The sequence below is a fragment of the Neophocaena asiaeorientalis genome, unplaced genomic scaffold (assembly GCF_003031525.2).
Source record: "Neophocaena asiaeorientalis asiaeorientalis breed wild unplaced genomic scaffold, Neophocaena_asiaeorientalis_V1.1 scaffold82, whole genome shotgun sequence".
Lineage (NCBI taxonomy): Eukaryota > Metazoa > Chordata > Mammalia > Artiodactyla > Phocoenidae > Neophocaena > Neophocaena asiaeorientalis.
The window spans coordinates 4,013,546-4,037,959 of NW_020173068.1; the positions used below are offsets into that span (position 1 = coordinate 4,013,546).

Sequence of the window (24,414 nt, forward strand, 5' to 3'; positions counted from 1 at the left end):
TAAAGAGCCCAGTCCTCCCCACAGCCCAGCCGCCACCTCAGCGTGCAAGAACCCAGTATATTTTGTTCGGCCATGTGCTGAGGAATTGATTCTTTCACTTTATCTCAACAATCCTACAATCAATACGAGCAGGGTATTTTGAGCCTGTGTCATTTTGACACCAGAGACCTTTTTTTCCCTTTTAGAATAGTAACTGAGGAACAATGTCCCAGATTTCCCGTGGATTAGCCAAGAAACAGTTGTCTGTCTTTTAACCAATTCATAATTTTTACTGTTAGAAATTATCAAAGAAAAGAGAACCAAAGCAACTAAAACTGCACATGGTAAAATTTGTTAGTGACTAAAAATTAACAGAAGAATCATTTTCTTGATAAGATTTAGAGCACATGGTTTGACCTGGGAAGATTAGACCTTATGAAAATAATGGGTGGCCATGGGCATAAAGGGTACTCACCATTCAGGGTCCGAGCTATCCTCTGAAAAAAATTGATACGGGCTAAAAGCTGGGATGAAAGAACTCATTACTGTAAAATGTACATGGAAAAGAACTGAATCAGATGAAAATAATTTTAGTAGAAAAGGGGAAGGGCATAGTTTAATCATGCTATTTAGGTAGTTGATCTAAGAATTAAATTGACTTTTCTTCAATCAAATTGAATTTTCTTAAATATTTTCTCAAAGAAGTCTACAGTGTTGTTAGAATTTTGATGAATTGTTTATATGTATCCACAAACTCAGTCAGACCTGCCTCAGGATCCAAACAAGGTCTAAAGATTCAAGACAGGAAAACTGAGGCTCAGAGAGCTTCGTAGCTGCTAGGAGCAGAGTGAAGTTTTGAGCCCAGGTCTGTCTAACTCCACGGCCAGGTATTCTTTCCTGTCTGGCGAAAGTGAAGGGGAGAGGGAACTTAAAGACAGGGGCCTGGGCACCCTCTCTGGTGGGCCTGTGGTCTCCCGAGGACTGGCAGAGGAGAGGCCTGCTGAGAGGCTGTAGAAGCTGAGCCTGGAGCTGCGTAGCCCAGGCAGAGACGCTCATGGGATTCCTTCCACTTCCCCCGGCTGCCTCAAGCCTCCCTGCAAAGATAGCACAGCTTGAGGTTTTGGAGGAAGGCAAGGGCTCACAGCCTGCCTTCACCTTGTACGGTCACCAAGACTCAAGCCCATGCCAATATCCTTCCTGCCAAGGGAACCACAGCTTATTTTTATCACCTCTTGAGTTCATAGCCCACCCAGATGACCTTTAGACGAAAAGGTTCATAAGACCATAATCTGCCACCCCACGGGGGCGAGGCCACATCACCTGTTTCACTGACCCTTGTCTTCACCCCCAGGGGAGAAGGGCACCAGGATGTGATTTCCCAGCAGGAAGCAGTGGCCTTTAGGCTTGGCATGAGCCATCGAGGGCCAGAAGGAGTCTCTGCCTGCTACAAAAGCCCGCATTCAGAGGTGTTCCGCATTTACTAGCTGCCTCCCAGGCCCCAAGCCTGGCATGAGTGTAGTGAAGGTGATAAGTCGGGACTCCTGCCCTCAAGGCAGGTTCACACCGGCCAGGTTGCTTGACTCTTACCATGTGTTACCCAGCAGCCCCTCTTTTCTCGAGATAACAAAGACATCAGTCTAGAGACTTCCTACTTGGAGTTGAAGCTGCAGTTAAGCTTACAGGGTGCCAAGCATTCGTATAATCCTCTTAATATCCCTATGAGAAAGATATTGTTATAGTGTTCCAAATGAGGAAACAGTTGCACAGAACAGTTAAGTAACTTTGCCAAGGTCACACAGCTCAGTGGCAGGGCCAGGCGTTGAACCCAGGAAGCCTGGCTCCAGAGTCCATACTCTTAACGACTGCATTCTGCTGGTTGAGCTCCTAAGGCAGATGCCAGGCTGGAGTGAAGGGCTTAGCGCCTCAGGCCTTCTCTCTGCCTCTGCACACACCCTCTGGCTTCAAACTCCCTAAAAGTGATTCAGCAAACTGAGCTGAAAGTAGCTTCCAGCCTCATCCATCCCAGCTGCTGCCTCCCACCTGCTCAGAGCCCATTTGTAGAAACCCACTCCCAGTTGCATCCTTGTGTTGACCATGTCTCCACATAATCACGAAGCCCTCTCATCATTCACGCCACAGCCCTGCAGACTGGGAGGGATTGGCTGTTGGACAAGTGGGGAAACTGAGGCCCAGAGATGGTTCTTAATCCATATTTTCTTCCTCCAAGCCCCAGGGTCTTGGACAGCTCCCTTTTCCCCGCCTTTACCACTGTGCCCTCGGTACCACTCGGCCTGGGTCCATTTTCCTACAGCTGGGAGCACCATTCTGGATTTGCCTACCCCATCAGTCGTTGTCGGTCTGATCTGGTGTTGCCAACTGCTTTCGAGCTCAGGCTCTGGACAAGTGCCAGCGATGATGGACACTCACAGTTCTTATGACCCCTGTTGAGGATCCAGTGCTGGGCTAAACTTCTCCCCACCTTCTCTCCTACCTTCACAGCAACCCTTTGAGTCAGGTGGTATTATCCCCACATATAACCAAGGAGACTGAGCCACTAAAGTGGCTTGCCCAGGGCCTCACATGGCAGAGCACATTTCGGGGCTGGGCCCCCCAAGCTTGTGTCCACTCCACGATGCTGCCGCACCAGGCTGAGGAGAAGCCCCTGGTTTTCTGTTCCTTCTCTGAAGGTGATCCAGAAAAGAAAGTCTCTGCTCCCTGCCTGGCCAGGAAGTGGACCGTGCTGAGTAATCAGAGAATGCTTCCAGAGACAAGGCCAAGCCCATCGTGAGCAACAGAGGCCTCACGGAAGGAGTGAATGTGAGGTTGCTCCCACCCAAGGGGCTGTGATTCATCGAGCTGATCAAGTCCGGCTGAGTTCGTAAAAATCCCAGGCCTGACAGGTCATGGAGTGGGGTGTCCATCAGGTCATCTGACTTAATAGGTCTGGAAGGGAGTCCAGGAATACGCATTCTTTTTTTTCCCATATTTAATTCCTTTTATTTGGATTACAAAGCTGACACCATGCTTATTATTGAAGTAAGAGGTGCAGGTAACAATAATTCACATTATACCGTTTATGCTTTATCTGTGTTGGCATAGTTTATATAATATTTAAGGGATCACCTAGGAGGAATTGCCTCGTGTCAACATAGCTAAGTGTTCTGGGAAACTGAAAATTAAAGGAAATAGTTAAAACAAATCACCAGAATAGTGTACTTTATAGTCAACTCCGGCTGGCTCTGGGTCTGCTAACTGCTAGAGAGAGAGAGGAGCGTGCTAGACTTTTATGGGGTTTCAAAAACTTTAAAATAGTTTAGCAGGCTACCTTTGAAAGAGTGATTGGATGGACTTTTTTTTTTTTTTTTTTTTTTGCAGTACGCGGGCCTCTCACTGTTGTGGCCTCTCTCGTCGTGGAGCACAGGCTCTGGCCGGGCAGGCTCAGCGGCCGTGGCTCACGGGCCCAGCCGCTCCGTGGCATGTGGGATCTTCCCAGGCCGGGGCACAAACCTGTGTCCCCTGCATCGGCAGGCGGACTCTCAACCACTGTGCCACCAGGGAAGCCCTGGATGGACATTTTAATGGAAAGTCTCTAATAGCCTCAAAATGCAAAGGAATGCTGCAGCTTTGATTTGCCACATTGAACACATCTGAATGGCTTTGGGAATAAACAAGAGACTTCTGAGGAATTGGGACAAGGGGTTTATCTTTCCATTCCTAGAGTCAAAAGCAGAATTCATGGGACTTCCCTGGTGGCGCAGTGGTTAAGAGTCCACCTGCCAATGCAGGGGACATGGGTTTGAGCCCTGGTCCTGAAAGATCCCACATGCCGCAGAGCAACTAAGCCTGTGCACCACAACTACTGAGCCTGCGCTCCAGAGCCCGCGAGCCACAACTGCTGAGCCTGTGTGCCACAACTACTGAAGCCTGCACGCCTAGAGCCTGTTCTCTGCAACAAGAGAAGCCACAGCAATGAGAAGCCCACGCACCGCAATGAAGAGTAGCCCCCACTTGTCGCAACTAAAGAAAAAGCCCACGCGCAGCAACGAAGACCCAACGCAGCCAAAAATAAATAAATGAATTTATTTTTTAAAAAAAGTCATGCCTCCTCACCCATCTACCTCTCTACCCCCAGCCCAGGAGAGAGGGCTGCAGATCTTCTTTCCCTCTTGGGCCTGGCCATGGTTGGCGCATCCTCTGCTTTACTCTGGACCAGGCCAGGTCAGCTGCCTCTGGCTGCGGGGGGAGCCGGCAAGGAGAAAGAAAGTGGTTTATCTAGGACCATCTGAGGTTAATGAGCCCCTCTCGGCTGCTAGCCTTCCAGCATCCTAAGCAGTATGGGGCCCAGGCATGCTCACCCTCTAAGGAGTCAGACCTCACCTCAGGCTACTGGTTGGCACCTCATTTCGGCTCTGCCATCTGCCTAGACTCAGTGGGTCTCCTTCAAGAATGAGGACTTGCCCTACTCAGGCTTGAGCCAGAATATGCATTCTTGACAAGGGACTCTGATACAGATGGTACATAAACTAGACTTTGGAATCCATTGCTCTCCTAAAAGCTGTTTTATGTGAAAGTCTGCCTCTGCTTTGTGCTTCTTGGGTGAGAACTAGGAGGCAGTATGGAAGCACTAGGAGTCCAGAGACCTATGTTCAGGTCTCAGCTCAGATATTGACTTCCTGTGTGACCTGGGCAGTCACCTGCCCTCTGAGGGCCTGTTTCCACGTCTGTACAATGGGCACAATAACACCTACCTCTCAGGGCAGCTGTGAGGCTGTTGGGAGATAACAGCTTGTAAACAGATGCCTGGGGAGGGCATCAGTGACTGTTGCCCATGGGGGCTCTGTTTGCCAACCTGCTTTGTCTTTCCTTCCAGCCCCTTCATGAATAAGTTTTTTCCAGCCAACTTCCCAAATCGACAGTACCAGCTGCTCTTCACCCAGGGCTCTGGGGAGAACAAGGAAGGTGAGTGCTGCCCACTTTCCCCTGCTTTGGGTGTCTTCCCCCACCCCTGCCTTTGTCTCTCCAATACTGGGACTCCCCGGTACAGCGAGTGATGGAAAAGGTGGGCTCTGGGATCACATCCCAGCTCTGCCGCTGGGTGCACACCGTTACGTCTCTGAGCCTTGAGTGGTTTGGTTGGGGTTTTTTTGTTTTTGTTTTCTTTCACCTGTAAGGTGAACATCATAATCTAGTACCTCCCTTTTAGGCATGTTGTTGGGACTGTGAGTAAGTGAGTAAGGGGAGTTCCGTGGCTTTCGAAAAACTGAAAACTGCAGGGAATTGGGGAAAGTCTGGGTCATGTGGGTTAGTTAGGTTGTGGGTTCTACTGCTGTGACGGGATTATCCACGGCTTGGCCAGATGGAAGGTATTTCTCTCGTGTCAAAGCCTGAGCTTGCGAATGTCGCACTTGTGAATGTCCCTAGCATGTTCTGCCCTGTCCCTGGAGAGCAGCGATTTTATACGCAGATCCTGGAGAGCAGGATTCCTTTGTGCATTTCTAGGCATCTGTGCCCAGTCAGTGACTGTTGAGTTTTTTCACCTGTCTTGTGCTCTGCCGCACTCGGGGGCCTGCGGATCCAGAAGAGCGCACCGTTGTTCCACGGGCCCTCCCGGAGGAAGGAGAGACAACTGTATCACAGGCCCATTTAGCTAAAGGGAAGCTAGAAAATGTGGCCGAGAGCTAGTTGGCCTTGTGTCCAGGGGGAAATCATCAGGGTATTGTTAGCACAAAGGAGCAAACAACAACTGGGGCCAACCAGCAGTCTGCTACATTCTGGAATCTGAAAGGAAATGCTGTGCTCTGTGACCCTGGGCAAGCTCCACCGCCTCTCTGGGCTTCCTCAGTAGGACACTTGGAGGTGGTGGAGAAGGGGTCTAACATCAGGATGTCTGCCACAGGCTCCCCACCAGAGCACCCTGGGGTCCTCCTGCCTACTGCTTCTCCAGGCCTCCCTCTCTTACCTTCCTCCTCCTGTGCTGTTGACACCGCACTGCTGGCAAGCTTGATTCCTTTGGTGGCACAGTAGAAAGATTCCTGAATGAACTGAGACCTTGCAAAAGCCTTGGGCTCGGTGCGGTCAGCCTTGATTGAGCACCCACTGTGTGCAGGCTCCATACTGAGCGCTGTGTAAGGGCCGTCTCACGTGCTCCCCACAGCAGTCCTATCAGGGAGGTGCTGTGATTCCCTTTTTACAGATGAGGAAACTGAAGCTCAGAGAGGGAACTGCCTCCCCCGAGGCCGCCCAGCTACAAGCGCAGAGCCCGTGCTTCCAACACCATGAGCCATCTCCCACTGACCCTGTGTCAGGCCTGTGTGCTCTCTGGGCCTCCGTTCCCTCCTCTAGGAAATTGGAGGGGCTGGGTGGGGGGGCTCCAGTGAGCACCCCCAACCTGTGGATCTCTGACAGAGCCCACAGCCATGCCCTCCTCCGTCCAGGGGCTGACAGGTGGGAGGGGCAGCCCCGCCCCGGGGAGTGGACTTACCCGGCCTCTCTGCCCAGAGATCATCAACTATGAGTTTGACACCAAGGACCTGGTGTGCCTGGGCCTGAGCAGCATCGTTGGTGTCTGGTACCTGCTGAGGAAGGTGCGTAGCCAGGGCCCAGGGCGGTGCTGGGGGAAGCGCCTGAGGGGCTGGTTGGGGGCAGGAGAGCTGGTCTCACTTGCATCTTTCCCCAGCACTGGATTGCCAACAACCTCTTCGGCCTGGCCTTCTCCCTTAATGGGGTGGAGCTCCTGCACCTGAACAACGTCAGCACCGGCTGCATCCTCCTGGGCGGGCTCTTCATCTACGATGTCTTCTGGGTGAGTTGGGCAGGGACGCAAAGGATGTCTGGCTACCGGCCCCCTCGCCGCCTCCTCCCCTGTCTCTGGCCCAAGCAGCGGTCGTCTGATAGAGGGAAGCCGCCCTGACCTGGAAGTAAGACCCCCGAGCACGTCCTTTCTGGGCCCAGTGCCCTCAGCTGTGGAATGGATGAGAGAGCAGAGTCCTCACTTGCTGAGAGCCCCCCCTATGCCCAGGGCCTTCCAGCCGCCCTCTCTTCCTCATGGTGGCCCCAGCAGGGGTATTGCTTATCCTGTGTCTCTCCGGCAAGTGAGCTGAGGCTCAGACGTTGAGGCAAGTGTGGTTAAAGCAGATGAGTGGGCGCTGGTGAGCAAGATAGCAACTGTGAGGACGTAGGCTGCGTGCCAGCCCTGGGCTAAGAGGCCTGCCACACTCATCTGAGGGGCCTCGCTGAGGGCTCGAGGGAAGCGTGACTCAGGCACCCTTTCCGTGGCCTCAGGCAGCCTCTTCTCCCCTTAAGTACGTGGTGCTGGAGGACTTTCTCTCTTGGGAGGGGCAGACCCCTGAACTAACATAGAATGCCTGGCCGGGGGCATCAGAGGCCCTTTACCAACTCCTTGGAATTGCCCCTCGTTGCTGCCTAGAACAAGGAGCCCCGTGAAGTGTCCTCATGGCCAGTGTCGGCGGCCACCTCATCTCAACTTCACATCTGCTCTGGAGCCCTTCCTGGCTCCCTGCCCCTTTCCCGCCCGTCCCAAGCAGCAGCACATTGAGAAGCCCAAGCACAGCCATTCCTTCCCACCCAGCTCTCACCTCCCTCCAGACTCCTCTCTCCTCCTCCTAGGTATTTGGCACCAATGTGATGGTGACAGTGGCCAAGTCCTTTGAGGCACCAATAAAATGTAAGTGACCACCCCACCATGGGGAGCCCGTCTGCCCCCACCCTGGTGGCCCATCCCCTCGTGGTCCCTGTTTTGGTCCATACCCTCCCTTAGCTCTTCCTTCTCCAAGCTCCCCTGTGTCTCCAGCCTGGTTTCCTTCTCCCCTTTGATTCATCCACTGTGTTCCTGCACAGCCATCCTCCTCCCAGGCCCTGGCCTCCGGCCATCTGGTCACAGTGCATGGCTCTGTGGGACGAGCTGGAATGGGGGTGGGCACAGAGAGGGGTGTCTGACGCAGCCTGTGCAGGGCAGGCAGGGGCCTCCAGAGGAGGACATCCCCGACGCCGAGACCTGGAGCCCTCTCCCTGGATCCCTTTGGCACATAAATCTCAGGTGCTGTCTGCCCCACACCTCTCACACTGCCCTGATTCTGTTCTTCAGTGTATCCATTGTTATAAATATTAGAAAGCCCACCTACAAGCATCTGTAAAGAACGTGGAGACTTCCTTGGCGGTCCAATGGTTAAGACTCCACCCTTCCACTGCAGGGGGAGCGGGTTCAATCCCTGGTCAGGGAACTAAGATCCTGCATGCCGTGCTGCGTGGCAAAAAAAAAAAAAAGTGGAAATGTTGTTACTTCACACTGCAGCAAGCCCAGTGGCAGAGCATCTAGAGTTGGGTTTCTGACCCTCAGTGGCGTTGCCAAGAGCCAAGGTCACCTCAGCCCTCCACCCCACCATTCTCAACATGTTCAGGGGCAGAAAGGGGCAACTTTATGTCTCTCTTTCATCAGAGAGGGATGTTTTTCCCCCAAGCCCCCCTGTAGCCTCTCTCATATTTCACTGGCCAGAATTGGGTCACGGGCCCAATTCTGTCATTCATCATCAAGGGGGATGGGAAAAGCATGACGAGCTTGGAGTTTAAGCCTTAGACTGATCAAGAATCACCTGCTGGCATCACAAGACCCAAAGAGGAGGAACGGAATCAGTCAGACATGATGGAAGGAAGCAGTGGGATCCTGTCAGGAAGACATCACAGCTCCACAAGGAGTGCTGCTTGGGCAGCGGGCCAATGGGGTGGAGTCAGCCCCAAGAGTGAAGAAATGACTGTCCTCCTCACGGTCTGACTCTCCCCTGATGCACACAGGTCCTCTCTGTGAGCCGGAGAGAGGTTGGTGGCCACTCGTTGTTCCTAGCTGCTACAGTCGCAGCTCAGCGACCCTAGAGGAGAACAGGTTTCTCCCAGCTTTGGCTTGGATGGACCCATGGAGGCCGGCCTGGCCCGTGAGCTAGGCATTGCAGCTGGGAGTGGTGGAAAGGCCAGGGTCGCTGCCCTCTCCAGTGCCCGAGGGCAGAGTATTTGAATCAGCAGCCTCCCAGAACCAAGGGTGTAAGGTGAGGGCAGTTCTTCAGAGCAGGAGAACAGATGCTGGGCAAGCCAGAAAGAAGAGCGAGCAGCTGTGCCCTACGTGCTGTGATGGATGAACCCAGCCGAGGTGTCAGGAAAGCTCTCCTGCGTCACGAAGGATGAATATGTGTTTACCAAGCATGCGGGGGCAGTAGGGGCATTTGAAAGAGAGAGTACAGCTTCAGCCAAGGGCTACAATTAGGAAAATGCCTGGAGGGAGCAGAGAATCGGGGAGGGAATGTGGCTGAGTTTAGGGGAGCAGCAGAAAAGAGGCCGGATATGGGGAAGCCAAGGATGGCACGTCAAGGAGCCTGGACACTGCCCAGCAGGCAGTGGATGAGCCATTGGAAGACTCTGAGCAGGGAAATGACAGTCACCTCTGGTTTCTGCTGCTTGAAATTTGGTTTTCTGGCTTGGGGAGAAAGTCCGTTGCCCTCCACCGCTAGGAGTAGAGCTCAGAGGCAGTCTAACAGAGTGGTTAAGTGGACAGATGCTGAAGTCAGGAGGCCTGGACTTGAATCCCAGCTGTGACATTCGCTGGCTGCGTGGCCTGAGGGAAGAGACCTCACCTCCCTGGGCCCTGGTTTCCACATCTGCCACTCAGAATTGAATGGTACCAGGTTTGGGAGGATCAAATGAGGAGAGCTGTAAATCACTTGATTGTGCATTCAAGGCAGGAAGAAGCGGGCAAGGAAGGGCCTCTACAATTCATTAGGGAAGCACAAGCTTGCCCAGAACCCCCAGCTTACCTCTACTTACGTACCATTGGCCAGAGCTGGGTCACGTGACCACCCCTAGCTGCCAGGGAAGTCAGGAATTTGGGGACCAGGTTGTCCCGATTGTCTTAGCCTTATGCCACACTTGATTCATCCCCTGGGAGGGCGGCCACACACAAAAGCAGGACTGGGTTAGTAAAGAAGGCATGACGTAGCAGTTAACAATGTGTGCAAATCACCTAATCCTCACCACAGCCCTATGGGGTCAGTGCAGCTGTTGTACCCATTTTATAGGTGAGACAACCAAGACCCAGAGCAGTTAAGTAAACTGTGCCGTCACACAGCAGAGCCAGGATTCAGACCCACACGGTCTGACCCCGAAGCCCATACATAACTGCTCTCTGCTCCAGGCCCCTATGGATGAAATCCAGCTACAGCTGCCCCTTGCCATAACTGGACATACAGGGAGGCATTTCTCTCAATCTGTATTTATCCAAACAAGCTGGCCAGTAGGATTTCTGCGTAAGGAGCTCTAAGCAAGGGATTTATAGGTATGTGACCTCTTCACCCTCAGCAGATACAGAAACAGCCTGTAACCCAAGCTCTCCCTGCTTCAGAACAAGGGTCTGTCCACACCCCAGCTGCACTGAGATGCATAGCCTGTTAGATGCCAGCACTGTGTGGGCTGTTTCATCTTTTATATACTAGGCTTTAGGGTCATTCCCATTTAACCAGAGTTCTGGCTATAAAAGGGCATTGAAATTGTATGACATGTGAGTTACAGCTGAATAAAGCCATTCAGCCTTTAACCTAGATGATCCTAGATTCTTCCCTGCTCTAACCAGCTGTGATTCCAGATGGAGACATTGCCCTTCAGCCCTTCGACATCCTCTCAGCTCCCCATTCCCATCCCCCCACCCAGAAATGCAAGTGTGTGAGTTCCATACACCAGAGGTGGAGGGCTAGGAGTCAGAGTGAGCTGGGCTCTCACCACCTCCTCGCATCCCTGCCTCCCCCTGCAGTGGTGTTTCCCCAGGATCTGCTGGAGAAGGGCCTGGAAGCGGACAATTTTGCCATGCTGGGACTCGGAGACATCGTCATTCCAGGTGACCACGCTGAGGTGGGGGCCACAGTGCAAAGGGTGGAGGGGGCTTCCCTGGAGAAGGAGTCGTCCTGTGAAACACAGCCTTACCCACCAGGAGAGGGAAGGAGAAAGGATTAGGCTGGGAGATACCCCCGCCCCCTGCCCAGGGGTCTGGTGAAGGGGTCTACCTCAGCACACATTGTGGAGTGCCGGTCCTGGGCCAGGCCATGGGCTGCACACTGGAGGGACAGGGTGAGCAAGACTGCCCCTCATGGAGCTTCTGACTGGGTGAGCAGACATTACTCAAGAACTACGGAAATAAATGTATATGACAGACTGAAATACACTCTAAACAAGCACATTCTGTGGCAGTGTTAAAGGAATCTGATCCCCTCACACACTTGCGTGTGTACACACCCCTTCCCAATGTTTTCAGGTAACACAAATGTGCTAGAACTGCCACAGGTCCTCCTCTCCCCAGTGCTGGGAGGGCTTCAGGGAGAACGTGCACTGTGTGTGGACACGGGGCACCATGCCTGTGGGCTCCTTTGTCTGCAGTGTTAGCAGAGGGACAGGTGGCACACACCTGCTCGACTGCACGAGCTGGCCTTTGAGCCCATTATCCGTGTGTGGGTGGTAGCGTACCTGTGGACACAGGGACAGGTGCCCTGTGTGGAGGTCTGAGCCTGGACATCCATCCCTGGCGGCCTGTAGCCCGAACCACCTGGGGGCAAAGCTGAGCTCCCTCTCTGAGGGCAGCTGAAGTGGCTGAGGCTTGGATTCTGTGTGTCTGCGAGATCCAGGCCTGGTGATGGGCACGGAACATCCAAAGAGCATTCTTACTCCCCTAGTCCCAGAGGCTCAGTCAGAGGGTTAGAAGCACCCCTGGTGCTTGCTTAAAAGAAGAACGTTTGGAACAAATTAAAAGTCAATTTATTTTCTAGTGTAGGACACAATAGCAATTCTGCTGGTAAGCTGGGATGGCACAGGCACTGTGTTGATGGTGAAGCAGAGGCTTTCTCTCTTGTGCCAGTGAGGAAGCTGAGGCTCAGAAATGAAGGGACTTAAGGTAAATTCACACACTAGGAAGCAAAAGGGCCAAGACTCAGATCCGGTCTATCTGACTGCAAAAAATGTTATATTATCAGAACTGCTTTTATGACAGTAATAACAATAATAAGATAGTCCCAGAACTACCATTTGTCAAGCACCTGTTGTTGGCCAAACACTATGCTGGGTGTTTTTTAATATGTTATCTTTGCTCCTTCTAGCAGCCCGATGAGGTAGAGGGTATTTCCATGTTACTGATGAGGAAACTGAGGTTCAAAGAGACTTGCCTAAGGCCGTGGGGCCATGGTCTTGAAGCCAGGTGTTCCCATAGCTTGTGGTGCTGGGAGGAGGGAAGCAGCTCCATCAGACTGAAGGAACTGAGTCCCATAAAGCATTCGTCTCGCCCTGCAGGGGAGGGTCTGTCACAGGCACCCGCAGACTTCCCCACTGTCCTTGTTGGGTGGTTCTGGGCTTGAGGCCTGCATGGGACATCTCTGCATATCCCCATATTCCTGTGTATCTGAGTCTTTTCAGCAGTCACAATCAGTGTGAGTTACTGCACCCTCACAGAGCCTCGGCAATGATCTTGAAGGAAGAATGGATTGTGGGGTGTTGCTTTGAGGATCAGTTGCACGATTATGAGTAAAAGCTCTTGGGAGCTCCGGCCCGTGGATTAGTTGAAGAACAGTTGTAGAATTCAGCTGCCAGGGGCCACTGGGTTCCCAGTTTTGTTTCCAGAACGGCAGCATTTGTCTTTTCTCACCACCCACCAGCTCCCTACTCACAGTCCTCAGTGGGGACTAACTCATTTTCCTCTTTGAAATTAATCACATGTTGCCAGTCAGTGCTTCTGATGAGCACGGAATGTTTTGGCTCCTGAGAACCTGCTGTCAACTGAATGAGGCTCAGCGCTGCTCTGTCTGAGCCCCAAGATAAGTCAGGGAGACAGACACACAGATGGACGTGTGTGCAACACGCAGAGGCCGGACTGGCTGGCTGTGTCTCAGGGACTCGGGCTTCCAGCGCGACTGGGCTCGGTTCTGCAGCGCAGACAGTGCGGGGGGTGGACAGTGCACTGTCCTTGCCTCGGCTCCTGCAGAGCCTCCCGGTGGTCTGCTCGCTCCTGCTTTTTCTCCCTCCAGCCAAGCAACTGCCATGGGGGTCTTTCTCGAAATCTTTCTAGGTTTTTCTCCCACTTAGAATTCTTCCGGTGTGTCCCCTTACTCCCACTCCTCGTACCCATGGAGCCCTGCATGGCTGGTCCATCCCCAGCATCTCCTGCTCTGGGCTGCAGCCTTACTGGCTCCTTGAGCCTTGCCACACCTCCTGAGCCCTCTTTCCTCTTTGCACACGCTGTTCCCTCTCCCTGGCAAGTGTCACTTCCTCAAAGAAGCCCTCCTTCCTCCCCACCTCCCCCCAGCCTGGGTCTCATCCCCTGATAGACCTTCCCATGACACAGGAAGCACCCTTTCACAGGCAGTCTTACACTGATTTTTTTTTTAACATCTTTATTGGAGTATAATTGCTTTACAATGGTATGTTAGTTTCTGTTGTATAACAAAGTGAATCAGTTGTGGGATTGTTGGGTCATATGGTAGTTCTGTTTTTAATTTTTTTGTTTTCTGGGGGTTTTTTGTTTTTGTTTTTGTTTTTTGCAGTACGCGGGCCTCTCACTGTTGTGGCCTCTCCTGTTGCGGAGCAACAGGCTCCCGACGCGCAGGCTCATTGGCCATGGCTCACGGGCCCAGCCGCTCCGCGGCATGTGGGATCTTCCCCGACCGGGGCATGAACCTGTGTCCCCCGCATCGGCAGGCATCAAAAAGGATCTTGCTGTGATTTACATCATAGAGTGTTCTGCCTATGTTTTCCTCTAAGAGTTTTGTAGTGTCTGGTCTTACGTTTAAGTCTTTAATCCATTTTGAGTTTATTTATGGTGTTAGGGAGTGTTCTGATTTCATTCTTTTACATGTAGCTGTCCAGTTTTCCCAGCACCACTTATGGAAGAGGCTGTCTTTTCTCCATTGTATATTCTTGCCTCCTTATCAAAGGTAAGGTGACCATATGTGCATGGGTTTATCTCTGGGCTTTCTATCCTGTTCCATTGATCTATATTTCTGTTTTTGTGCCAGTACCATCCTGTCTTGATTACTGTAGCTTTGTAGTATAGTCTGAAGTCCAGGAGCCTGATTCCTCCAGTTCCATTTTTCTTTCTCAAGGTTGCTTTGGCTATTCAGGGTCTTTTGTGATTCCAGCAGAGTTTTCATCGTTAGTGTGTAGGAATGCCAGAGATTTCTGTGCATTAGTTTTGTATCCTGCTACTTTAGCAAATTCATTGGTTAGTAGCTTTCTGGTGGCATCTGTAGGGCTCTCTGTCTATAGTATCATGCCATCTGCAAACATTGACAGCTTTGCTTCTTCTTTTCTGATTATTTACACTGATTTTTTGTTAACATTCGATCAGCGTGCCCTGCCCCCTCGGCTGGGCTCTGAGAGGAGTGGTTTTGCTTCCCCCTGTATTGCGTATGGTGCCTAGTGCTTAGGCACCCTATAAATGTTTGGGAGGGTGGGCCCAGTGTGCCACACTGTGGTGCTCTGAGGTGCCAGGTCAACGTGGTCCCAGACCAAAGCAAAATCCTGGGCCCGTCTCATTGTTCCAGGTGGCCTGAAGGTAGAGAAACGGGATTTCTGCTGGCAGTTCGCAGTGTCAGCCACACCCTTGGCCCCTGATGATTGCTCCGTGGCTGAGAACAAGTGGGGACCCAGTTGCATATTAGCTGACTACCCTGCTCCTCTACCACTGTCTAACCTGGCTTTCTCCCCGCAGGAATCTTCATTGCCTTGCTGCTGCGTTTTGACATCAGGTAAGCCGCTTAGGCACCCTACTGCTCAGGTTCCACAAGTGAGGGGCCTCCCCTGGGCAGGGAGGTTCTCTGGGGACCACAGAGAACTCGGGACCACAACTTCCACCCCCACAGCAGCCAGGGCAATTCCGATTTTATCTGCGTTTTGCATCTTGAGGTTCTAAGTGTTCAAAGAGCCTGGAGAGGGTGGGGGAGGTGTGAATCACAGAGTGAGATTTAGACCCAGAGGGTCCTGGTGGTACCCATAGAGCTTTCTTACCGTGTGTTCTTGGCAAGTGAACTGACCTTTCTGAGGGAAGGTTTCTCATCCTTAAGTTAGTAGTAAACAGGAGCTCCTGCCTGGGGCTGACCGAGAAGATGTGGAGGGAGTGCTGAGCACAGGCTGACCTCAGCGGCTCCCAGGGAAGTCCAGCTGCAGGCACCGTCATCATCATTATCGCTTTTTATCAGCCGGGGTCAGGTCACCGTGTTCCAGCTGCTCTAGCTGTTCCACACCCTCTCCTTACTCAGACATTTTCAGTCCGTTGTAGAAAGTGAGCACAAGGGCAAGGGAAGGGGGTCAAGTTGAGCCGCCCCTTAAAACTCAGAAAAGGTCACACCGAGTTAATGCACCTGGTCATCTGGGCCTGCCACCAGTAGGTGGTGCTCAGTCTTCCCAGTGGAGGGCTTGCTGTGTGTGCGCTTAATTTTGAGGTGGTTTATGATCTTTTCTTAATCTCCTCGTGCCCAGTAGTTGCCAAAACAGTAATAGTGTTGAAAGTGGTAGTGAGAAACTCAGTGCCAGTGCATGGAAATCCAAGTTGCATGTGAAACTGTAACTTACGCTCACTGACATAGATCTGGGTTATCTGGGTAGTGCCACTGTGGAGCCTTTGGAAGGGACCTGGCCAGTCTGTAAGTAGAAGCACATCTGTGCCAGCTGCTCTGCCCCCAGATGTTCAGAGGTAATACAAAGAGCAACCCACGAGAGTCTCCCAGCCATTTGCTAGAGACACAGATTCATCTGGCAGCACCCTTGGAGGAAGGAGCTCATTCCTGGCTTGGACTTGCAGGATAAGCAAGTCCTTCCGAGATGGTTCCAGAATCTGCGTGACATTCCCAAAGGGAATCCGTTACCCTCCAGGCTGCACAACAGGACAGGTCTCAGTGTACTTGCAGCTCAGGCTCAGAAGCCACCAGGGTAAGGAGGGAAGGGCATCAGAAGTACTCAGTCATTCCACAGATGTTGCTGGATACAGGCAAAGGTCCTGAGCTGCCATTGTGAAAGGGCATCAAGTGATGGCAGTGCCAGGTTGCACGGGTCAGCTCTTCTGAAGCTGATCTTGGGTGAATCGCCCAGAAAGCCACTGGCATTCTATCCATGTAATCAGCATCCATTCAGTATTCACAGCGGGTTACTGAACTATTAGCTGCACTGCGCTTAAAAGAACTTTGCTGTACAGTTTCTGTATCAGTGTTCCTCAGAGCGCGATCCACCTGTATCAGATTCAAAATGCAGATCCCCAAACCAACAAGGACCTACTGTATAGCACAGGGAACTATACTTAATATTTTGTAATAACCTGTAAGGGAAGAGAATCTGAAGAAGAATATATATATATATATATTTATATATATATCTGAATCACCGTGCTTTCCACCTGAAAGTAATTATATTATATCGTATATTATACATATAATAATAATACATATTATATATATAATACGATATATATATCGTATCATATTGTATATTATATATGATATTATAAATCAACTATACTTCAATTTTTTTAAAAAGCCAAAAATAAATAAAGTTATTACAAAATTAAAAAAAAAATGCAGAGCCCCAGACCTATTAGATCCGACTCCCTGGAAATTGGACCTAGAACTCTGGGTGTTTCTTTTGTTTTGTTTTTGTTTTGTTTTTTTGGCCGTGCTGCGTGGCTTGTGGAATCTCAGTTCCCCGACCAGGGATTGAACCCGGCCACAGCATTGAAAGCCCAGAATCCTAACCGCTAGGCCGCCAGGGAACTCCCATACAGCTCTATTTTTTTAACATGCTGTCCAGGTGATTTTTCTGCTGGCCTGAGCTTCCTAGCCACTGTTCTAGGTTATAGCACTTGATGTTCAGCAACCACTAGGGAGATGGCTCGTGGTTTTCCCATTTTGCAGATGAGTAAACTGAGGCTGACAGAAGGAAAGTGACTGGTCCAAAGACACTTAGCTGGGGCAGAATCAGAGTGCGTGCTCACCTCCAAGCCCCCGGCCCAGAGCTCTCAGCCACCCGACACAGCCTCCAGGGTCTTCCCCAGCTCCCCCCCCTCACTGTTGCTCTGCAGTGCCTCAATCTCACCCTCCTCTCTCCCCACACCATCACTGAAGCTTGAAGAAGAACACCCACACCTACTTCTACACCAGCTTTGCAGCCTACATCTTCGGCCTGGGCCTGACCATCTTCATCATGCACATCTTCAAACACGCCCAGGTGAGCATGGCTGTCCCCGGTGTATTGGGAGTGCTTTCACTGCAAGTGACGGGCACGTACTTGTCCACATGCAAGCAGTCCAGTGGTGTAGAGCAAGCGTGTCTGTGCTTCTCTTGGCCTTTTCACCTGTGGTCGTTGCAAGGTGACTGCCCTGCTTCAGGCAGCACATGCACACTGGTGACGAGGAGGAGGAGGAAGGATGCCAGCATGCCTGTCGCCTTCATCAGGAAGGCGACACCTTTCTCTGAGTCCTCTCAGCAGATTTTTGCCCACATCTCCTGGGACAGATCAGTGTCCCTGGGCCCCAGCTGTAATGTGGCCATGGCTTCTCAGCCTTGGTAGTGGGAGCGGACAGAAGAACAGGATCAGGTGGGTGTTGGGGGTTTCAGCCCATTGTCCACCCACCAGGTAAGTGACAGGATGTCAGGGCCCCCCTTCCATCACTCCCCAAGCAGGCCAGCCCCTTCTCCCACCTAGATGGGTACTGAGCTGCCACAGAGTGAACCAGGCTGGGCTGGGGCTGAAAGCTGTCAGTGTGGCCTGGAGAAGAGGAGCTGGGGAGGGGAAAGCCAGCAGACAAGGTCGCTCTCTACTGGAAATGAGAGCACTCCCCATGTGTCAGGCTCTGCTCAGTACTTCAGGAGGACCCTGTGAACAGATGAGGGAACTGGAGTTCAGGTGCTATGTGGCAGGTGTGTGGTGGAGCCAGGATTCAAACCTGTGTCACGTGAAGACCAAGCCCAGGCTCTGAACCCCCGGCCACGGGAGAGGCAGTGTGGAGCGGAGGCCGAGGGAGCCCTGGTGTGAATCCAGGCTCCACCATCTGCTTTTGCAGGACTCTGGGCAAGTTGCTGAAGTTATACTCAGGGTTCCTCACTGATTCGTGAAAATGGAAAATGAGGATAAATAATAGTAGCCACCTTGGGGTCGTCTGAGGGTGAAATGAGTTAATATAAGTAAAGTGCTCAGAATTGCCGGCCCAGTTAGCATTACTGTACCCCCTCCACCCTCCCCTCCTCCTCCTCCTCCCTTCCCGCTTCTCCAGGGCACCGGCCACAGGGAAGCCACATTTAAGTTAATCACAAGAGCTGCTGGCCAGTTACTCTGTGCCAGGCACTGTGCTAAACCCTCTCGCTCATTAACTAATTTAGTCCTTAACAATATTTTTATATCTACAATGTCTGTGAAATTGATACTTACGTTTTACAGAAGGTCCAAGGTCCCCTGGCCCATAGAGAAACCAAGAACCAGTGGGGAAGCACCTCTCATTCACTTCTGCCCCAAATGGCCTTGGAAGCTCCGCAAGCTGAGAGGGACATGCCCTTGGCAAAGAGGGCGCACAGAGTGCTTGGGCCTCCTTAGAGGTCTCTTCTCCAGCTGTCAGTCCCGTGAGAGTCCAAGCCCAGAGCTATTCCACAGAGGGCCACCAGGTGGCAGGCTTGCCTTCTGCCTGGGCTAGACTCAGAGAAGGCTCCAGTGGGAGCTCTCACACAGGCTCAGGGCCGAGGTGGGAGAGGTGGTCCTCTCTGTGGGAGAGAGAAAAGGAGCCTTCCCTGGGTAACGCAGCAAGTCAAGCTGAGACCTGGCTGGAGCCCTAGACTCCTGGTCTCAGGCCTCTGCTACTCCCCAGCAGCAGCCCAGCTGTTCTCAGTCACCGACACGGGCATATCTCTCTGAAAATCTTTTTTGGGATGGGGATTGGGACACAAGGGAAACCTGTTCTTTGAGCTCCTTCTCCCTCTCCAAGACATAGGCAGTCCCAGTGCGAGCAGTTCCCTAGGTAGGGGTCACTTCTGCCTCTGTGTTCCCATTTGGCTTCTATCAAAAATGCACTCCAGGGCTTCCCTGGTGGCGCAGTGGTTGAGAGTCCACCTGCCGATGCAGGGGACACGGGTTCGTGCCCTGGTCCAGGAAGATCCCACATGCCGCAGAGCGGCTGGGCCCGTGAGCCATGGCCGCTGAGCCTGCGCGTCCGGAGCCTGTGCTCCGCAACGGGAAAGGCCACAACAGTGAGAGGCCCGCGTACCGCCAAAAAAAAAAGAGCCCCTCAATTGCTGCCAGCTCTTAAGTGAGGCAGGCCACGGTGGGGCCAGACTTCTACGCACCCTCCTCCTGGGAAGCCTTCTATTTGGCCCAGCCTGGCCTCGGTGAGGAAAATATACTGGACTTAGAGACAGAGGAACCTCGGTCTGTATCCTGACCAACTGTGTGATTTAGGGCAGATCCTTTTTTCTCCTCTGATCTTCAGTCTCTTCATCTATAAAAGTGATCTATTTTTCAGAAATTAAATTTTAATCAGTTTGTATTTGTTTTATTTTTATTTCATTAATTTTTGCTTTGCCTTTATTATTTTCTTCCTCCTTTGGGGGTGTTTATTTTATTCTTTTTCTGGCTTCCTGATTTGAAAACTGAGATTGTTTCTTTCCAGTCTTTCTAATAAATATACTTAGGATTACAGATTTTCCCCTGAGTACTGCTTAGGCTGCCTCTCACAAGTCTTGGTGCACGCCTTTGTCGTTGTGATTTCTGTCATTCTTGGCCCAAAGCCTATCTCATAGCAAAGACCTGATGCAGGAGAAGAAGCTCAGCTGCCCAAGTTCAAATCCCAACTCAGCCACTTAACACCCTGTGTGACCTCAGGCAAGTCATTTCCTTCTGAACCTTAATAGCATCATCTGTGAAACTCAGAACCAAATGATTAGGGTGTTATTAGTTTCAAGGATGACATATATGAAGTAGGGTAATTCACAGCTCACCCATGGCAGGAGCCAGGAAATGGTCTGATGGTCAGCCTCAGGAGACTCTGGAGCCGTGTCCTCTAGCCAGGTGTTGGCTTTGCCTTTGGAACGATGTCTCCTTCACCCTTACCCTAGTTATCTCCACGACACCCCCTTAATTTTGTGAGCATCTGTGAGGAAGCCATTGGCTTAGTATTTACCAGGCCCTCTTCTGAGTACCAGGAATACAGCAGTGAACAAGACAGCTGTGGAGCCTGCCTTCATGGAGTTCACAGCGTAACAGGAGAGAAACTCCAGCCTATAATGGCACAGGGATGTTTCAGTCCAAGTTGCCAGAGAATGTTGTGAAGAATTGCAGGGGGAGTGGGGGAGCTGAGAGTGTGCAGCAAGAGGGCCTGACTCCATGCAAGCAAAGGCTGCCCCACAGAAGTAACAGCTGAGCCGAGGTCTGATGGAGGAGGAACCTAGGCACAGGTGGGAGGACATCCCAGAAATGGTACATGCAGAGGTCCTGTAGCTTCAGGTGACAAGGAGGACCAAAATGAGGCCAGTGTGGCCAGAGTAGGGCAGGGCAGGTGAGGTTGGAGAAGGAAGCAGGGGTCACATCTCATAGGGACTTCAGGCTGCTGGGAGCATTGGGGGCCATGGAGGGTTGATAAGTAGAGGTCCAGCTTTCAGATGCTGCAAGGAGAAGAATGGTTTTGGAGTCTGGGGGGTGCCCAAGTTCCACCTCCAGTTTGCCATTTAGGCCTCCAAGGCCTGGGCTACCCGCTCTCCTCCCGAAGCATCAGCCTTCCTTCCATACACAAGGAGGATGGTCACAGCGGGTGTGGAGATGGACTGAAGCGCTCCCCAGAGGCTGAGCTCGGTGCACACAGTAGGTACTCTGGGAGCAGGGCCTGTTAGTGTAATTGTCCTGTTCTCCAGACCCAGCTTCACCAGGAGTTGCCTCACAGGCTCCAGGCCCAGACCACCTGGGCATGAATCCCGGTGGAGCCAATGACCAGTTGGGTGACCTCAATCCAGGCCACAGAAAGTACTCCATCCATAGCAGCTATGTACTAATCATTGTCATTCTAACAGCATCTCCTGGAGCGTTGTTAAAAGTGCAGACTTCCAGCCCCAGACCTAGGCAAGCAGGGTCTCTGGGAATAGGAACAACTCAGGAGGTTGCAAGTTTGAACCTGATGTCCTGGGCAGTTGGGATGCTGCCATCCAGACTCATGGGCGCCCTTAAAGCCCTGCATACTTGAGTTTCTTTGGGTTTCTTGTGTTCCCTCCCAGAGAAGAACAGCCCTGGTCTGGAGTCAGGAGCCCTGGGTTTGGGCCCGGCCACTGACTTGCTCTGTGAACCTGGGCAGTCAGTGTCCCTCAGTCACACCCGGGAGAGGGTTGGGGTGATGGGCACAGCCCTGAGCGTGTGCCCTGCCCATCATTGCCTCACCAGCCTGTGTTCTCTCTCAGCCTGCGCTCCTGTATCTGGTCCCCGCCTGCATCGGCTTTCCTGTCCTGGTGGCACTGGCCAAGGGAGAAGTGACAGAGATGTTCAGGTAAGAGGCGGCAGGGGGCACAGGTGCACCTGCAGGCAGCTAGTGGAGCCTGCCAGGGCTGTTGGTACATGTCTCCAGGGGAGCACTGTTCCCACCACCGGCCTCACCCCTCGCCCTTTCCACCAGCACATGGGTGCCAGACCCGTGGGCACCAGCGGAACCCTCCTGGGGCCCAGGAGCCAGGGGAGGGTAAGGCCTTGGGGCTCTCGAGGCAGCTCCCACACCCAGATGCCAGCTGAGTCTTGAGAAGGAACTGGCTGGTGTAGATTCCCCCCCAGACGGCCCCACTGTGGGGAACCCTGCGTTCCCATTCCTGACTCTGCTGCCATGTGACTTCAGGCGTGTCCTTCCCCTCCGGCCTCAGTTTCTACATGTGAGTAATAGAGGGGACTCTAGTGTGATGGAAATGCCCTGTTAGAAGTCAGGTGTCAATCCCCATCCAGTCGCCTCTGTGGCTGTAACCCACAGCTAGCTGCTTTCTCTCTGTCTCAGTCGCACATATACCCCTTCCCCATGGCCGTCCGCACACCTGCCACCCCGATGATCAGCCCCACCCTGACCCCGAGGCCTGCATGACTCCAACAGGTGTCTGCTCCCCAGCAGCACTGACCCCGCCCGCCAGGGACCCAGAGGTAGCTGCCGGCTGCAGCTGCCCACTGGGGGCCTCCCCAGCTCCACCTGCCTGGCCGCGCCTTCTGCGCACCTGGCTGCCTGCAGGGGGGCCTGTGACTCACCCCTCCCCCGTACCTGCCTCTGCCCTTCCTAGGAGCCCCAGGCTCCCAACCTGCCTGCTCGTGGCTCCCGGCCCGGCAGAGCCCTGTGGACTCTGAGGCAAGGCTGGGGGTGAACTTGGGGGCAGATCTGGGGGAGCTCTGGGGGCAGGGGTGGACCTGAGCCCTGAGCTCAGTCCTTACCCTCACCCTTGGCTCCCAGCCCCCACTTGGGGCCACCTCCCCAGCCAGGACAGAGGGTGCCTGTCTTTAACCACTTGGTGCTTTGTTTCTCTAAATGTTCGCCCACATGGGCGCCCCACCTTTCTGTCCCCTGCTCCCCAGGAGGTTCTTAGATTGAGGTGATAAAGCAAATGGTCTCTCTCTTCTCTTTCTGCCCATCTCTCTCCCTAATTCTCCACCTTATCTTTGGTTTTACTTTTCTTTTTATTGGCACTCTCCCTTTTTTTTTTAAATTCATTTACTTCTTTTTAAATAGGTAGCACATGCACATCGGTCAAAATTCCACAGCATGAAAAAAAAAATTCCATAGCATGAGAGGGACAACCCCTCAGACCTCAGCCACCCCCAGAGGCCAGCTCTGTCCCTGGACATTCAGAGACATCTCTGCACCTAAAAGCACATATGTGTGTACACATTCTTGTGTAGATGGTGGCATTCTTGGAGCATTCTACATCTTGATTTTTCACACAAGGGTGTATCTGAGAGATGTTTCCGCAGCAGCATGTATATACATCTAGGGCATCCTAGTTCTTTTGCAGAGTGTCCCCCTATGTAGGTGCATCTTTTTTTCTTTGTTCTCCAAGTAACACTGGCTTCTTTCCACAGAGCCTGAAAGTGCAGAGATAGATAAAATAAGACCCAGTTCTGCTCCCTGCTCCTTGGAAGAGAAGTCTCTGTCCTCCCTTAGTCTCTTCCTCTCCATCTCTTTTTTCTGTCTCTCTGTCTGTCTCTCACACAGCTACGAGTCCTCAGCGGAAATCCTGCCTCATACCCCGAGGCTCACCCACTTCCCCACAGTCTCGGGCTCCCCAGCCAGCCTGGCGGACTCCATGCAGCAGAAGCTAGCTGGCCCTCGCCGCCGGCGCCCGCAGAATCCCAGCGCCATGTAATGCCCAGCGGGTGCCCACCTGCCCGCTTCCCCCCACTGCCCTGGGGCCCAAGGTAGGGCAGACACCCCAGCTCCAGTGTACAGGGCAGGGAGGTTTGCCAGGGACAGGCGGCAAGAGGCAGCTCCTCCACCACCACCAGGCAGTCACGGTGCCCAGCCGCAGGGTGGGGGAGCAGGGCCTCAGAACCCTGGTGTCTTCACCAGTACGGTGGGACTCATGTGAGAGTGGGTGTCAGCAGCCCTTGTCATACAGCAGTAGACACTGTTATCACTCTCCGTATACCGTATACGTATAGCCTTGGGCAAGTCACTTTCCTCTCTCAGAAACCTCTCTGTTCATCTGTAAGTGGGCACGTGCCTGCCTTGTGTGGCTGATCTGGTAAGGAAATGTGAGTATTGTCCTTGGCATGAGCTCACTTGCTCTATAAGTGGAGCCCATAGTAAGAGTTAAGCAGGGTGTCCGCCTGGGAGAGTGGCACCCTGCCCCTTGCCAGTAGAGCAGCCCCCTGCCTGCCCGCACCCCTGGGGCTGAGCTGTTTGACTCCTGCCGTGTGCCCTGGGAGGCAGCGCGTCTCCCGTAGCCTCATCCTGGCTGCCCCTTTTTTCCCCCATTCTCTCCAGTGGAAGGTTCAAGAAGCTTAAAATTGGCCTTCACAAGCCCAAGTCCAACCTCTCCCGTTTGCCGCTGCCCTTGCCACCTCTTGGCACCACCAGGCACAGAGAAAGCGGAGCAGGCAGCCTGTCTGAGGAGGGCGCACAGCGGGGCCGGGCCAAGTCCTGGAAGGTGCTGGGCCGAGGATGTGCGCGCCCAGGGGTTTCCCCGCGACGGTGGGAGGTGGGGCACAAAGATTCTGCTCTTCCCTCCTCTAAATGTGTCATCGTTGTTGTTTTGTTCTTTTGGTCAGTTATGAGGAGTCAAATCCAAAGGATCCAGCAGCAGTGACAGAATCCAAAGAGGGAACAGAGGCCTCGACATCGAAGGGGCTGGAGAAGAAGGAGAAATGATGCGGCTGGTGCCTGACCCTCTGAGGGCCAGACACACGGGCCCACACGGCCGC

The 24,414-nt window shown here is 52.8% G+C and overlaps 1 protein-coding gene across 4 annotated transcripts in view; it reads left to right on the forward strand.

Moving 5' to 3' along the window:
• HM13 (histocompatibility minor 13) overlaps positions 1-24,408 on the forward strand; it is a 39,805-nt gene extending 15,397 nt beyond the window's left edge. The window contains exons 4-14 of one of the 4 annotated variants that reach the window (XM_024743026.1): positions 4,850-4,938; positions 6,478-6,563; positions 6,656-6,781; positions 7,606-7,663; positions 10,787-10,870; positions 14,723-14,759; positions 17,124-17,226; positions 21,429-21,514; positions 23,207-23,353; positions 23,978-24,140; positions 24,262-24,404. In XM_024743026.1, the coding sequence (XP_024598794.1) occupies positions 4,850-4,938; positions 6,478-6,563; positions 6,656-6,781; positions 7,606-7,663; positions 10,787-10,870; positions 14,723-14,759; positions 17,124-17,226; positions 21,429-21,514; positions 23,207-23,353; positions 23,978-24,140; positions 24,262-24,267 (985 nt within the window). In that variant the 3' untranslated portion in view covers positions 24,268-24,404. Of the gene's footprint in view, positions 1-4,849; positions 4,939-6,477; positions 6,564-6,655; positions 6,782-7,605; positions 7,664-10,786; positions 10,871-14,722; positions 14,760-17,123; positions 17,227-21,428; positions 21,515-23,206; positions 23,354-23,977; positions 24,141-24,261 lie in introns of all 4 variants that reach the window. The other 3 variants (XM_024743029.1, XM_024743027.1, XM_024743028.1) reach the window with 3 other exon arrangements.
• The last annotated feature ends 6 nt before the right edge of the window (positions 24,409-24,414 follow it).